The sequence below is a fragment of the Podarcis muralis genome, chromosome 14, assembly GCF_964188315.1.
Source record: "Podarcis muralis chromosome 14, rPodMur119.hap1.1, whole genome shotgun sequence".
Lineage (NCBI taxonomy): Eukaryota > Metazoa > Chordata > Lepidosauria > Squamata > Lacertidae > Podarcis > Podarcis muralis.
The window spans coordinates 32,883,084-32,899,496 of NC_135668.1; the positions used below are offsets into that span (position 1 = coordinate 32,883,084).

The 16,413-nt window shown below is 45.3% G+C and overlaps 2 protein-coding genes across 5 annotated transcripts in view; one reads left to right on the forward strand and one right to left on the reverse strand.

Annotated features, from left to right (window-relative positions):
• CHTF18 (chromosome transmission fidelity factor 18) overlaps positions 1 to 130 on the reverse strand; it is a 36,003-nt gene extending 35,873 nt beyond the window's left edge. For both annotated transcript variants that reach the window (XM_077919190.1, XM_028705323.2), the window contains exon 1: positions 30 to 130. The gene's annotated coding sequence lies outside the window, so the exon portion shown is untranslated. The remainder of the gene's footprint in view (positions 1 to 29) is intronic.
• Positions 125 to 16,149, forward strand: RPUSD1 (RNA pseudouridine synthase domain containing 1). 3 transcript variants are annotated; one of them, XR_013390722.1, is made up of 7 exons: positions 125 to 257; positions 2,566 to 2,758; positions 3,601 to 3,724; positions 8,344 to 8,446; positions 8,576 to 8,677; positions 9,494 to 10,172; positions 14,399 to 16,149. XR_013390722.1 is itself a non-coding variant. In XM_028705325.2 (7 exons), the coding sequence occupies exons 3-7, from the start codon at positions 2,577 to 2,579 to the stop codon at positions 9,898 to 9,900; spliced, it is 918 nt and encodes a 305-aa protein (XP_028561158.2). In that variant the 5' UTR covers positions 143 to 257; positions 1,765 to 1,987; positions 2,566 to 2,576; the 3' UTR covers positions 9,901 to 16,149. The 3 variants fall into 3 exon arrangements, 2 of the variants coding, with proteins under 2 accessions (XP_028561157.2, XP_028561158.2); XM_028705325.2 differs by adding an exon at positions 1,765 to 1,987 and having other exon boundaries at positions 143 to 257; positions 9,494 to 16,149; XM_028705324.2 differs by having other exon boundaries at positions 9,494 to 16,149.
• Positions 16,150 to 16,413: the final 264 nt, after the last annotated feature.

The window sequence follows — 16,413 nt, forward strand, 5'->3', positions numbered from 1 at the left end:
CTGCTTTGCAACTGCAAACAGTACAGTACCTGCAACAGCCCAGCTGACTTTTCCTTTTTGCAAACCAGCGCGCGCGCTGTTTCAGTTCCGGGTGAACGTTCCATGCGGCGGAAGGCGCTGATTGGCCGGCGGGTCTCCTCCACGCGCTGCTCGGCGGCTGCTGCACTGCCCGGGCCTGCTGGCTGCAATGTAGCGCCGCCGTGCGCGCCTTTGCATGGCGCACCAGCCCTCTGCTAGCGCCTTGCGCAAAGTTGCAGGTCGGTCGATCGATCCGCCCGGCTCGGTGCACTCCTTGCGGAGTGGGGCCGGCAGGGATGCGTGCACGCGCGTCTGCATGTCTGCATGCACGGGATGCATGCGAAGGGCGCTGGAGGCGCAGCAATCTTTGCAAGCCTCCCAGTGCAGCGTGGGCGTCTTTGGGGTGGGAAGGGTGCATGTTGTTTTTCTGTCCCTTTATCCAAAGGATTTGGTAGCCGCCGATGTCGTGACGATGGCGGTGGGGAAGGGGTGAGCAGCCTCTACCTCAAAAGAAGCGCTTCTTTGAGGGGCTTCTCTTTCTTGACAGCCAAACAGCCTCATCTGTCTCAAAACGGGTTTAGGGCAAGTCTGTTAAAATAAATGTAAAGCGAGCATAATGGGGAAAAAAGCAAGATTTGGAGGCTCGGTGCTCCCTCCCTCTCTTTCCAGACTCTCCTGTCTGTGAGTTTTGTCAAGAGTCAAATAGGGTAGCCATTTAAGAACACAAGAGCCTCCTGGATCAAGCCTCTGGCACATCTAATAAAGCATCCCGTACTCGTAGTAGCCAAGTGGATGCCCCAGTCGGAAGCCTGAAAGCTTTGTACATCACCACATCTATTTTAAAAAATAATAATTTCCACATGCACAATTTGAAATAATCTTTTTAAATAGAATACATTTCACAATAGCAAGAAAAAATCCAACCAGGTGAGCTGTGTGCCTGCACAGTCTGTTGCACAGGTGCTCAATGTGGATAGCTCAGGCCTCTCTTGCTCTAGGTGTGTGTTTTAAGCTATATGAAAACAGCTGCTTATTGTTGGATAGTTATCTTTTTTATTAAGGGGTCACAATTTTACCTCCGCAGGGGAATGCAATAGTACCCTCCCCAGCAGTCATTCCAGAAAGCAGCATAACAAGATGCAAAAGCAGCAAATACGTATCTATTTATTCATTAAAATTCATATACTGTTTGATTGTAAAACAAACAAACCTCAAAGTGGTTTCCAAAAAGAATAAAATAATGAAATGATCAGTGAAAGCACTTGATAACTATTTAAAACCTTATTATTTTTAAAATCAACGAGAAGCTGAGAACCAGATTAAAACATGCCAATGTTCTACATGTCTGGGCTTACCTAAACAAAATACTTTAAGCAGGCACCAAAAAGAGTCCAGTGATGTCAATACATAGTGAGTTTCAAAGTTTGCGTGATGCCATACTAAAAGATTCATTCATTTCTTCATTCAATCAATCAATCAATCAATCAGTCAGTCATTTACTGTGTTTGACTAAAAGTCATTACAAATTCAATTACAAACCCAGCAAGTCAATTAAAACCTGTTAAAAGAAATCCATAGATATGCACCCACTTACAATAAGTCAAATTAATGAATCACCTTCACAGTCTACAGCATTGTCTTTTATATAGTTAGCATGAATGTTTTTAGTGGCTTTTGCAAATAAGGCTGTTTTATATGTGACAAGCGGATCACAGTCAAATAAAAGCTAACATATTTTCACTTCAGGGTTCTGTCCCTGTAGCGGTGGCAGCATCTGCTCCAAAAAAATCTCTTTCTGAGGTTTTGATAGAGTTGACAATGGAGTATATAATGGAGGAGATCTGCCTCACCTACCCCACAAATACAAAGTCTTAAATGCCTTGGAACATTTCTGTATCTCCCATCTAAGACTGGCGTAGGCATTGTTTGAATACGGAGAGCTGTAAAGGCAGTTTTCAGGGAGGCAAAGGTAAGTGACTGCAAGTATTGAGCTCTGGAGTGAGATTTCAGCAAATAGTACCAATGGGAAAATTTTGAGATATGGATTAGAGATAAATCTTGCCCGTTAGCCTGTTCATAAACCCAATACCTGAGCAGTCTTTTCAGGGAATATAAAATCTGTTGTCAGGTTTTTTTGAGGCTGGCAAGTCTTGTACTAACTTGGCCCAACCACCCTTCTTCCATTGTTCCTCCAGGCAAGCAGTCCTCTGGCATATCCAGCCAAAAAGCAGTCATCTCTGCCCTAGCCTTTAGACTTTTCCTCAGCATTTGATACAATTGACAGATTGATTTATTGCAATTTCTTAAGCACACCTGACATTTGTCTTTAGGGCTTCATCCATACCTGGGCTTTAGTTCTCAGCAAGTGTCCATTAATGCATTAACCAGTGTTGATGAGCACGCACAGAGTGATTTGCCTCTCCGACAGAATTACTCTGAACAACTTTCCCAAATCTAGGTCAGAAGGGAAGAGCAAATCTAGGTCAGAAGGGAAGAGCAATTTTTGGATCAGAAACTCAGAACTGCACCTCTCTTTCCCTCTCTAAGGGTCCATCGCTATGGAGCCTGTGAGCATCGATAACTTGTCCATTCTGTACCAAAGTGCGGACTTCATTGTGGTTAACAAACACTGGGACGTCCGCATTGACAGCAAAATGTGGTATGAAAAGCTCACCCTGCAGAGCCAGTTGAAATATCGGTTCCCTGAGCTTGCGGACCCAGACACATACTATGGCTTCCGGTGAGTAGTTTGTAAGAAGGCTCTCTGTTTACTTAATGTGTGGGATAACAGTATGAAACAGTTTTAGTCAAACAATTTATGAACTTGGTTATTAGCAGCTGCCAGGTTATATAGCACAGAATGGGAAACTTTACAAGCACTGACTCCTGCATTATAGTACAAAAATGTATGGACCCTTGCAATTGCTGAAACCCATAAATGTATAGACCAATAAACTACAGGCAACAACTTCTTAGCACCCAGGCACAGGCCTCCTCTGTAAAATGGGTATTATATGGCTAGTGTGATGGCGACAGTAATGTGAGTTGGAAATTTTCTAGAGCAATAGATGGATGCTGATTGCAAAAACTACTAGGCAAGCCTGTCAGTTTTCAGGGTTTTTTGCTTTGCTTACTAAGTGCAATTAAAATAAACTTGTTACATTAGCTTGCTCTCCAGAGCAATGCAAATTGGCGACTCCCAGACTCAAATCATTCTATGCAAGCCTAATTTCAGTTCTAAATTTTGTGGAAAACCCAAGATGACAAGTGCAAAGTGCATTTTAGTGTAAATGAGGAAGGTGTTTGTTTGTTTGTTTTTTAAAGTGATTTGAGGTCAAGACCAGATTTTCCAAAGTTCACAGAACCTTTGTTTGGAATTGTTTTACTTGTGCTACATACTTTGAAAAGTTGTTTGTTTGTTTGCTGTGATTTATATACCTCTTAAGACATTGTAACCAAATCAATTAGGTCAAGGATAATCTTTTCATTTGTACTTGGATGCTGTTGGAAGCCATTTTGAATCAAGATGGCAGACTGAACCTTTCAGGCTGTTAATAATAGATAAATCTTGTGATCTTCCAGGTTTTGCCACCAGCTGGATTTCTCCACCAGCGGGGCCCTTTGCGTGGCGCTCAACAAGGCAGCTGCTGGAAGTGCCTACAAATGCTTCAAGGAACGGATGGTGACCAAAGCCTACCTTGCGCTGGTGAGCCACCATGTTTGTCAAGTTCCTTTCTAGCTATGAATCAGATGAAAGGCTGTGTCCCATTCTGGATGCTGCACTTTATGAATGGTGAAGGCCAGGGCTGGCTGACTCTGTGGCGCCCTGTCAATATTGCTGCTCTGCAAATTCAGAATTGCAGGGTCCCTTCATGACAGTCATACCCTTCTATGATTATGCAGTAATCTTAGAAAAATACAATAAAAGTTAAGGATACATTGCCTTCCAGCTAGGTTACTATTTTCTGCGCACATATAGAGGCAAATGATTTGGAGTGCTCCAATACAGTCTTCCAGAGTGACTGAAGTTGTGTCTTCCTTGAAGTTCCATTGTATGTAACAGAATTTGCACATCATTCTCTTGTATAACAATAATAATTTATTATTTATACCCTGCCCATCTGACTGGGTTTCCTCAGCCACTTTAGGTGGCTCCCAACAGAATATTAAAAACACGATAAAACTTCAGACATTAAAAACTTCCCTCAATAGGGCTGCCTTCAGATGTCTTCTAAATGTCAGGTAGTTGTTTTTCTCTTTGACATCTGGTGGGAGGGTGTTCCAAGGGCGGGCTCCACTACCGAGAAGGCCCTCTGCCTGGTTCCCTGTAGCTTTGCTTCTTGCAGTGAGGGAACCTCCAGAAGGCCCTCGGAGCTGGATAGAATGATGGAGGTGGAGACTCTCCTTCAGGTATACTGGGCCGAGGCCGTTTAGGGCTTTAAAGGTCAGCACCAACACTTTGAATTGTGCTCAGAAATGTACTGGGAGCCAATGTAGCTCTTTCAGAACCAGTGTAATATGGTCTCAGAGCACCTTGTGCTTTCGGTATTCCTAAATGCTTAGCTTTGGAGCATACTGAACAACTCTTCCTGCGCACCTTCTCCAGAGTTACCCTAGGGGTCAACCCTTAATGGCTGACTTGCCTTTTTTCACGCTGATTGGCTCTGGTCAGCACAAAGCATGAGAAGACTTCTTAGCAGCTAAAAAACTCCCCTTTCTTGCTGGTTGGGGCTCTAGGATAGTGGAGACAGGGAATCTGCTGTTCCAAAGTATGGGTGCTGCTGCTCTAAAAGATGATCTACAGGATCTGCTATGATTCACCCATCTTCCCACAAATCCAAACTTTTCCACAGGAGGTGAAAAAGATTTTCAATGAGCACTTTTAACATTTTTTCCCCCAGCCACAAAAACGGCTTGTGTTTTTGGCCACCACTGTTGAAACAGACCCGGAAAGCCAGTAGGGCGTCAGACGTCAGCTGGCGTTCATATTTTTATCTTGATCCCTTTTGGGTGTCCCACTGACACGCGAGGCAAGGCGAGCCGGCCATCTGTAGGATGGGTGTCTAGCGACCGGCTGCCTGTGACTTAAACATTACTTCTTTAAAAGGGAAAGATTAAAAAAAGGCATTAAGTAGAAGTGAGTAGCAGATTGCCAGGAAATGAGGTTGGTTTTGCAACTGGTCGCAGCTAGGAAGAGAGAATCCTTGCATATCAAAGAGGACAAAGAGGACTCAGGGTGTGTGTGTGTGTGTGTGTGTGTGTATACGTGTGTGTGTGTGTGTGTGTGTGTGTGTGTATATATATATGCCAGTTTTGAGGCTGTTTGTCACCTAGGTAATTTTGTATTTCTGGGTTGACTACCCAACATCTTTCAGAGGTGCATTAGGTAAAGGTAAAGGGAACCCTGACCATTAGGTCCAGTCGTGACTGACTCTGGGGTTGCGGCGCTCATCTCACTTTATTGGCCAAGGGAGCCAACGTACAGCTTCCGGGTCATGTGGCCAGCATGACTAAGCCGCTTCTGGTGAACCAGAGCAGCGCACGGAAACACCGTTTACCTTCCCACTGGAGCGGTACCTATTTATCTACTTGCGCTTTGATGTGCTTTTGACCTGCTAAGTTGGCAGGAGCAGGGACCAAGCAACGGGAGCTCACCCCGTCGCAGGGATTTGAACCGCCGACCTTCTGATCGGCAAGTCCTAGGCTCTGTGGTTTAACCCACAGTGCCACCCGAGTACCCAACATCTTTCAGAGGAGCATTACTACTTCCCTAAAGAAAATGATACAGTCTGTGATGCTTTTTCCTGTTCCTATCCTCGGATCTTGTTCCCCGCTGCTGATCTAAAGCTTTCTATTCCCTGCCTCTCCCTGTCCTGAGAAACTTCCTGGGATTTTCGTTAGCTGGAATAACAATAATATAATACATTATTATTAACAGCATTTATACAATGTATAATATGTTGTTTTGTGTGACCTTTAACAACTACCCTGGAAGGTAAAGGTAAAGGTAAAGGTACCCCTGCCCATACGGGCCAGTCTTGACAGACTCTGGGGTTGTGCGCCCATCTCACTCAAGAGGCCGGGGGCCAGCGCTGTCCGGAGACACTTCCGGGTCACGTGGCCAGCGTGACATCGCTGCTCTGGCTAGCCAGAGCCGCACACGGAAACGCTGTTTACCTTCCCGCTAGAAAGCGGTCCCTATTTATATACTTGCACCCGGAGGTGCTTTCGAACTGCTAGGTTGGCAGGCGCTGGGACCGAGCAACGGGAGCGCACCCCGCCGTGGGGATTCGAACCGCCGACCTTTCGATCGGCAAGCCCTAGGCGCCGAGGCTTTTACCCACAGCGCCACCCACGTACCTACCCTGGAAGGTAGGAAGGAATTATTATCTCCATATTGCATAAAAGGGTGCAATGAGATTGAGATGTCTTAGGCCAGGAAGTGAGTTCACTGCATTACACATACTGTCACCATCGGCTCTCACCGTTATGCCATGCCTGCCTCTGACTATGCTAAACGTCTGGCGTAGATGCATGATGTAGCCACAGGATGAAAAAGCCACAGTGCAGAGCATGTGGAAGCACATTATGTGTGTTTTTCCTACCCCTGTGACATATTTGACCTCCCCTTCTTACTCCCCTGCATCAGATAACCTGTGACTCACACCTGGGATTCCAAGCGGAATTCTGCACACCTGAAATTAGGACAGGCCTGTACACATGCTGTACATTTAAAGCACACGGCTTCCCCTCAAAGAATCCTGGGAGCTGTGGTTTACCCCTATGGCATTTTTAAACTTAAAATCCATTGTTGTATATTGTTTTCAATGTTTGTTTTGCTATTGGGATTGTAGTTCCATTTGTGTTTCACAAGCTGGTCTCTGACCGTAATAAATTTCATGTTCATGTCCCCCTCACAGAGCCACAATTCTGAGCACCCTCAGCAAATTACAGTTCACAAGACTCTTTGGGTGGGGAGAAAGCTAGGTGCCTTCCATGCGTGTTTAAATGTGGTTTTAAATGTATGATGTGGATGTCACCAAAGCTTGCCGTGGCTTTTTGTTAAACGTGAGAGACAAAAAGGGTGGCACGAAGACTCTGCAGATGCTGAATCCATTCAGGAAGCAGAGCTAATCTGCCGCAGATGAAATCCTCCCGGGCCAAGCGGATTATGTGTCTCTCAGCTTCTGTGGATGGGAAGAGCTTAACGCAGCCTGGTCACGGGGAAACCATGCTGATCCGCGCAGTCTGGAATGAAAAAAAGCTTATTTGCTGAGAGCATGGATCTTCAAAGGAAAAAGATGTGCCTTCCCCTGGCAGTGTTACATCTCCCCCAAAGCCATGAGTCTGGTGCCCTCTTGGCTTTGGGATCGAAGAGCTGGGCAAGTCTGCCAGTTTTGGCTTCTCTGCGTTTATCACTTTCACAGTCTCATGTTCCGTTTGCCCCATTTCTGCATCAGTTTGCAAACTTCTTTTTAAACAAGTCATCCTGAAAACCTTACATGCATCAGTCATCACAGTGTGATTTTTTAAATCTCCCAGTAAAACACATCTTTGCAAGCAAGTTTGTTTTAATGTATGCATTTTTGCGCCCATGATTCCCTGATAGCCTTTTTTTTTTTGGCTTGGAGAACTGCATTCCAGAATTTGCAAAAGTGCAAATTCCGAAAAGCAGCTGTATGTTCATGTTCTGGCTTGGGAATTACAAATCGATTCACATTGATTCACATACTAGACGAAATTCTCACCTATCTCTGTACGGACTACAACAGGGGTGTCCAAAAGCTCAACAACTTTGACCTGCTCCCCTAAAAAAAGCTCAACAACTCTGAACTCCCCCACAAATGAGTAAATCACTGGATCGCAGTCTCTTGGGAGTTCGTTGGATGTCCCTGGACTACAACTCCCAACAGTGCTGCTGGGAGTTGTACTCCAAAACATCTGGGAGGCACCAGGTTGAGGGAGACTGGTTTAGAGGAACTTACTTCAGGTAAGTGTCTGAAGCGAGGATGAGGATGGGGGAAACTTGTGGCCCTCCAGATGTTCTTGGACTCCAACTCCCAACAGCCCCAGCAGCTAGCATAGTCAGTGGCGAGGGATGATGACACGCTTTGTAGTCCAGCGACACCTGGAGGCCCTAGGTTTCCCAACCCTGATTTAAAGTAAGGGAAGTTACGATGTCCCTGTACAGCAGTTCTGCAGGTATATGGCTTTGCAAGTGATATTGACCTGTTCCCATTTTACAGTTGGGAAACTGAGGCTGGTGGTTTTTTTTTCATGTTAAGACTCAGGGTGTTGTGACAAAATGCATCCTCTGCTTGGCAGGTGAGGGGCCACATCCAAGAGGCGAGGATGACGATCCACTACGCCATCGGGAAGAACACGACAGAAGGCTTGACACACATGATGTGCATTGAAGGGACGGAGGGTAGGGCATGCCCCCTTTGTCATTTTCATTGTAGCACTGAGGCATTGCATCGTCAGAAAACTTTGAGCTTTGCAGATGTTTTGAAAACTGACTTTGCTTTTAACTCGTTAATCCCAACATTTCTAACAGGTTGTGAAAACCCCAAACCTTGCCAGTCAGAGCTAACAGTGCTTGAACATGGCCTTTACAGTGGTGATCCAGCGACGAAAGTGCTTCTGCAGCCCCTCACAGGTAAAAGGACTCCTGCTCCTTCATTGCACTGGCACTGGAATGGCCTTTGCCACAATGCAATGTGCGCTTCTTGTTTCCAGGCTGTCAAGTCAGGCCAGTTCAGCAAGGCCAGTTCTCCACTCATCTGTGCCTCAGAAAAGTTTATTTACTTGTATATCTAATTGATTTTTATTGAAGTTTTTTCATACAAACAAGAAGTATATAATAACAAATGTGGCATGCATAAGAAATCTTGAATGTGAACTTAGTCCTTGTGCTGCTTGTTGACATACATAAAAAATACACAAAAATAGATAAGGTGCAGAAACAGCAGTCTGGAAGACCAAAGGAAGTAATTTATACATTTTTAAGCTAAAGGCCAAAAAGTGTTTCGGTATAATACACGTTTCTGCACTTTCAGAAAAGAAAATTCAAGGCGGAGTACAACTTATTAGAATAAAAACAGCAGAAAAGCTTTGTTAAGACATCAATAAGTACTGATTGGTTTTTTTAAAAAAGAGATAATTAATGTTACAAAGGCCTGTCTAAAACAGTATCGTTTTCAGAAGCTGCTGCCAGTCCGTGCAGGGAATACTGAGCATGGACTGATTGGTCTGACTCAGCATAAGGCAGCTTCCTAATGGGGATGTGCAAAGGGTTTGTTGGTGAAATGTCACCGCCAGAATTGGATGAAACATTTTACATGTCTCATGGAAGCGATTTGTGTCTCCCTGTCCTTGTAGGAGGGTGGGCTGAAAGGGTCCTTGTAGGAGGGTGGGGACGAAAGGGTCTCTGTCCTAAAAAAAAAATGGCATTGTCGTTTCCGCCCCTCCTCAGGAAGAACCCACCAGCTCCGCGTCCACTGCAGCGCCATCGGGCACCCGGTGGTGGGCGATTTCACGTACAGTTTCAAGAAGGACAGTGGCCCTTACCGCATGATGCTCCACGCCTACTACTTGCGCATCCCGACCAACAAGGAGCTTATTGAGGTGATCGCGCCTGACCCTTTCGTCCCCACCGTGGACAGCAACTGGGCCCCTCGGCGTGCCACGCACCAGCTGGAGGAGCTGATCCAAGAACTGAAGGACCAGAGTGTCCTGGCGGAGGAAGGCCGTCAGGGGAATCTGTTTGGAAGCCCAAGCCCTGAGGCTCCACAGGAAGCCAAGAGCCCTGAGGTGGAGGAGTTGGAGCAGGAGCAGCGAGGGAAATGTGAGCAGTGGCTGGCCGAGTGGGCCCTGGAATGACATGACCCATGGATCCCTTGTGGTCGGGAAACCCCGAATCTTTATACCTTGTCTCTACCGCTGATTCCTGCCAGAAGCTTTTCCAGGCCTGACTCCCAACACCTGTCGTCTTGTTCACTCCCAACATTCCTCGGAAATGCCTCTGTGAGGGTCGCGTTCCCAAACTGGAATTTTGACTGTGTGCTTGATCGGCTTTTTAACCCCGTGCCCTCAAGCTGGCTCGTTTTAGTCGCCGGATGTGGAAGATCACGGACTGTGGTCAGACAGGCCAGGTTTGTGCCCTGATATTGACACTTAAGCCATTGGATTAACGCAATTGGGGGCACTGTCTCTCAGGGTGATGTCCAGTTAAGTCATACTTAGAGTAGACCCATTGAAATCAGTAGCCTTAAAATTGCTCATCAGTAATACTAAACATTTTATTTGTTCCTATATAAGCCATACTAGAGACTTTCAGAGATGAGCCACATAGTTGGCTCTGAATTTCCTAGCAGCCAATGCAAATAGCGAGGCACACAAGGCTCTGAATTTCCTAGCAGCCAATGCAAATAGCGAGGCACACAATGTAACAGAATTTGATTGATTGATTGATTGCGTCAGATCCCACCTTTTTCTCCAAGGAGCTCAAAGTGACATATATGTGTATGGTCCTTTCCCATCTCATTTAATCCCCACAACAACCCTGTGAAGTAGGTTTGGCTGAGAGGCAGTGATTGGCCCAAGGTCACCCAGTGAACTTTATGGCCTAGTGAGCACTTGAACCCTGGTCTCCAAGGTCGTTGTCTGACACTTTAACCCAGGGTTTCCCCAACGGGTCTCTAGCTGTTTTTGGACTACAACTTCCATCGTTCCTAGCTAACAGGACCAGTGGTCGGGGTTGATGGTAGTCGAGAAACAGTTGGAGACCCAAGTTTGGGAAACACTTCTCTAACTGCTTTGCCACGCTGGCCGATTTTCCTTGTCCCACAGTGAAAAGCACACAAACTCACTTGATGTAAAAAAAATAATAACATTGTGGTTAAACTCAGACAGGTACTTTACATGAGGATATTTGTCTAGAGCAGGGACGTCCAACTCCCAAGAGACTGCGATCTACCTCCAGCACAAAAAAGTGGCAGGGATCTAAGTCATTTTAGGGGTTTGGGTCAGAGTTGAGCTTTTTTTAGGAGTTCAGGTCAAAGCTGTTGAGCTTTTCTTAGGGGGCAAGGTTGGTGTTGAGATCATTTGGGGGAGGGCGCAAAGCAGAGGTGATTATTTTAAGGCGGAAATGCCGAAAAACGCTCACCCTAACAAAAGCTGGGCAGTGCTAACTCTGAATTCTGGTTTAGTGATCCTGCACGACTGAAGGAAACAGTGAGGGGCAGGGCTGGATACATTCATTTTACAGCTACTCTTCTCAAGAAAACAGAAATGAACTAGCGATCGACCGCGATCTACCGCTATCACCTGGGGATAGACCTGGACATCCCTGGTCTAGAGGATGCTGAGTAACATAGTGAACAGCGTCCTCTATAACCATTTTACAGAGAAGACACAGAAATGCTGTCCCATAGGTAGCTCCTTCTAGCAGCCTTACAGAGGTAATAGCACTAAGTCTTAGCTTTGCAGAAGCAATTCTGTGCGGAGCCAAAGTAACCCTCAGCCTATTATTAGTCCAGGTGTTGGAGACAGTTCAGATTTCCTTTCTAAAGGAAGCACTGACCTCTTACCTGTTGGCATCCCTGCTGTTTGCAGACATGCTGTCCAGGCTAGAGTGCAAATCCAGCCACCAAACGACTGTAATGGGATGCTAACTCTTCATATCTGGCAGTGAGATGATCACAACCCAGTCATAGTGGCTGATAGACGTCAGTGGGTCTTCTCTGAGGGCGATGCATGCTGGACGTCGCCCTCAACCTCTGCTGCCCTCAGGGGCATCTGTGGGGAAAGTGTCAGAAAAAAGGGACCACTTGACCTGCTGAAACCCCACCCCTGCCTGCCTTCAGATTCACTCCCCTTTTCATCTGTCTTTCATTTTGGATAATAACCAATGCATGAGGAGGCTTGTCACATAGCTGTCTCTTGGACTCTGAAGCAAAAGAATGGATAAAAGAAACCAGGAAAATGTCCTTTCCTTTTTTAGCTGGGGTCCCCCAGCAGGACACACATAGGTATCTCAGAACCCTTAGATAACACTCTTCTCCCCAACACCTGTCAAGCATTCTTGACCCTCTTAATTTTTTAAAAAATGTGGACTTTGGGGGAAGTTACTTCCTTGAGGGTGCCTGTTTTTTCACCTGTGTTTTCTTTTTTAAGGGTGGGTGGGGAACACTGTTTAGATGCTTTCCTTGTTGCTTTGAGAGAGAAGTCTGAGTACCAACAGTTTTTCTTCTGCAGATTGGGTGCTTTGTGGTGCCCACACCTATTCCTTAGATTTCCAAATGTGCCCCTAGGCCTGAAAAAGCTGCAGACCCCTTTCTGGTTAAGGTTTTCCCCTACTTCTCTCTCCCCTAGAGCTCTTTTCCTGGCTGACCTTTGCCTTCACTTCCCATAGAAAGAAAGCTTTTGGCAATTTTAGATCAGCCATCTTGCATTTTTTTCATGTTATGTGGATGTCTGGAAGGGTATGTATGTGGGTTTCAGCTTTTATCTGCCCTGCAGTACCAGCTGATGGTGGTGATGATAACAATCCTTTTCTAGGGCATTGTAACAACTGCTCCACAACATACTTGTGTGTGTGTGTGTGTGTGTGTCTTTTTAAAAATCACCTTTGAGCTCATTTTCCTATGCAGGTTTTAGGATGACTTTACATCAGGGGTTTCAGTGCCCTTGTTCATTTTATGGTGCCCATGAATCTTCTGAGCTCCAGTGCCCCATTTGCCATGAAAACACATTGAGCAGAAAAAAGGAAGTTGGAATAGTGACGCTCTTTCCCACTTCCTCCTTCAGCTCTATGTGCTTTACATTTCCACCGGACCTGACTTTTACCAGATCCTGTGTGCATCCCCTCTTTCTGTCTTTGGAGAGGGGAGCTGATCTGCGTTTAGAAGGGGGAGAGAAGTGATCAGAGAGTGTCCACAACACTTACTCAAAAGTCCCTACGTGCTAATTGGTTTCTTTAAAGATGGTGACCCCTGCCTTAAATTGACACACTCTCTTGTGCATAGACACACATGCACACTGCCTTCCTTCCCCATGTCAGATCTAGCTGGTGAAGCTAGCTTTGTGCTCTTTGAATCCTGATTTGTGCCTGGAGACCCATGCGGTCACGAGGCATGCATTTTCTCATTGTGGCACAGAAAGGGTAGTGTCCTTTCCCTCCTCCATCTTTATTTTGAAACAAAGGGAGCATCTGATCTTCACAGCTAGGGTTGAAAACGTGCCTTACGAGGGATTCCAGGGAACTGCAAGTCCTACACTGCATGCAGGTCCTGTCTCCTTATTCCTGCATGTGTCCTTCCAGCCCTCACGATAGAGACTTCGTTTTCCTTGTGAAATCCCATTTCCTTGTGAAACCTCTTAAAGCCTTGCCAAATTTTCCCAAAAAGGATGCTGCATCCAAGTGTAGATTGTGCCGTTGATATTTGTACACGTTATGTTATGCAAGTAGAATTTAAATTGATCACAGGAGTTTTTTTTAGGCAGTGCTGTGCATATATAGAATATTGCTCATAATGCCCACTAACTTATGTTTGGATTTGGGAGGGAGGGACATGGAACAGTTCTCACCACTAGAGGGCACCATTCATATTGTAAAGATAGTCCTGGTTCTTTGACTGCCATCCTTTGACAGAGATAATTATATGTAAATGATTAATCTCCCCCATTTATTTTGCAGAAGACCCTTTAACACACTCTTAGAAGAAGGAAAGCAGTAGGGAAATAGAAAAAGGAAGATTTAAAGAGTTTTTACAAAACAATGAGCTTCAATTGTTAGTAAAACACGGTTGATAAAAAACAGCATTTACATTTGCATTGTAAATTAAATCAAGGCACAAACTTTAGCAGCTCGAGGGCTTTTTGCAAGATGACCAATTTTTATTTATTTTCCAGATATGCAGAAATAACCTTCCATGAGCTGCCTGCACTAAATATTTATACTGTATCACAGTCTTAAGCATCCATGCTTCATTATGTTTCTGATGCAATAGTATGCTCTCGTGGCAATAAATATGGGCTTGTCAGTAATTGCAAGTGATTACTGGATCTCCCAGAGGATGGGGCAGAAATCTTCCAAAGTTATTCTCAGGGCACACAAACTCTGGGTCGTTTCTTGCTGTGTCCACCCTGTTTCTTTATAGAAATTTCCATGGAAGTTGTTCTCATTTTTCAAATGTCTGTTTTGTAGCAAGTTGTATTTAAGCACATTGGGGAGAGGCCCTGATTACGCTGATATGCAACAATTATCACTTTGCAGGGCTGACCATATCATTAGGCAGAGCAAGGCAGACTGTGTCCTGGCCAGGCCTGCATCCCTTACAGAGATTTTTACAAGAAACAAGTATTTCCCTTCAAATAGGATAGGTGAACCTCTAAGAAGAATAACTCACCCCTTGAGCGAAAGACCAAAGCCAAAGTAAAACCCCAAAAATGGGCAAGATGAGCCATTTCTCTCCAGGGAGCGTTACCACCTAGCTACGAGGTGAGCTCCCATTGTTCGGTCCCAGCTCCTGCCAACCTAGCAGTTCGAAAGCATTCCAGTCCAAGTAGATAAATAGGTACCACTGTGGTGGGAAGGTAAATGGTGTTTCTGTGTGCTCTGGCACTTGTCATGGCCCTCTGTGCGCCAGTATCGGTTTAGTCATGCTGGGCACATGACCCGGAAAACTGTCTGTGGACAAACGCCAGCTCCCTCAGCCTGAAAGCGAGATGAGCGCAGCAACCCCATAGTCACCTTTGACTGGACTTAACCGTCCAGGGATCCTTTACCTTTTTACCTACTTTTACATGGGATATTGCTTATGGTCAATGAAAGCCCAACCAGGGATTGATACTGGAGGAGTAGGGCCAGGAGGCTAACTTTGACACCCGAGAACACAAAAAAGCAGAAGCAAAACAAATACATATTTCATTTGAAATGGACCTTCCTGCTGAACGTGAAGCATAGATCCTAATTTTTAAATGGAAAAGGGAGAGAAGTCTTCTCCCAAAGTGTTGAATGCCACAAGTAGTTTAACAAGATGCGCTATTTTATATGCTTACAGGTAAACAGATGGGTGATTTCCTGCAAGAACTTGCGAGATCTCATCAAAGTCTTGCAAGATGTCTAGGAGAGCAAAATGTCTCTTGAGATTTGGGAGAGATCTTGCAAGCTCTTTCAGGGACCAATGCCAGCAGTGTGTCTCCACAAGCGGCAGAGGTGACACAGATGGTGGTACAGCTGCAGTGCCACTGGCAGGTGGCCAAGTGGTCCCACTGGAGATGGTGCTGTTGTGGTGTGGCAGAGCAGGGTGGCACTTCCTGTTTTGCCTCGAGTGGCAAAATGGGACATACCACCCCTGACCTCAGGATTCCAGAACTGACAGCTGTCAGTTCGGAGGGAAAGAAGGCAAGACTCACAGCCCAAGTGGGGCTCGCTAGCTTGGGGAGGAATTGTGTGATTCCTCAGGCCTGCATCCTGGCCAGGTCTGTGCCTTTATATAAAAACACTTCATGGGAAAAGCAGCCTAACATCATCTCACCCGAAGCTCAGCTGGGATGACATTGGACCACGGGTGCCATTTTGTGTGAGTTGCTTGCTTGATTGGTGTGAGCCTGTTTTTCTAGGATTGGCAAATATTATGTCTCTGGAAGGCGAAACCATTCCATCTTTAATGCCCCATGGACCAAACTGCAAAAAAGCCTGACTTTTCCCATAGCATGTTCCAAAGTAGTTGGGCTAATTTTTTGCTGTGCTTTTATCCAATGTTGCAAGGAGAACTAGAAACGAATATATATTTTCCTTAACCTGTTATTTTATTAATTGTGAGAAAGAGAGATCTATTTTAGGATAAAATGTTCACAGTGGCCAGTGCACACTTTGAATGGTGGCATGACATCTGTTTCTGCTATATATTATCACCCCGGGCTAAGTTGGCATTGTTGTCTGTTTGCTAGCAACGCAAAGTCACCTATTTGTATATATATATATTTGTGTGTGTGTATTTTAAAAGTGATGTGATGTGGAACTTCATGTTCTCATGACACTCTGTAAGGTTTCAAAATACTACTTGTTATTTATTGTTTTGCATTTGTGGACATAACCGAAATAAACCACACAGGATAAACATTGTCAGTGGCTTATAAATCTTACACAAATGGGGGCACAGTGCCTTTTAGTGGCACATCTAAGTGTGCTGTCATTAGATCAGGGGTTCCCAAACTCTGGCCAGTGGATGAACTTCCTTCATGTGGTCCACACATTCCTGTAAAAAACCATTAAAAAATTATACAGCATCTAGTACAGTGCATTACAATTGCTGCAACAGGAAGAAAAACTACCAAGTAGTCCTTAGCCGTTTTCAAGTGGTCCATGGGGGCAGGGAATTTGGGAGC

What these genes read in the sequence shown, in the direction of transcription:
- RPUSD1 (XM_028705324.2), top strand. Translation starts at nt 215, where the DNA reads ATGGCGCACCAGCCCTCTGCTAGCGCCTTGCGCAAAGTTGCAG. An exon ending in CCAAAGCCTACCTTGCGCTG is followed by an intron (nt 3,725 to 8,343) that starts GTGAGCCACCAT and finishes TCTGCTTGGCAG; the next exon opens with GTGAGGGGCCACATCCAAGA. An exon ending in GTGCATTGAAGGGACGGAGG is followed by an intron (nt 8,447 to 8,575) that starts GTAGGGCATGCC and finishes CATTTCTAACAG; the next exon opens with GTTGTGAAAACCCCAAACCT.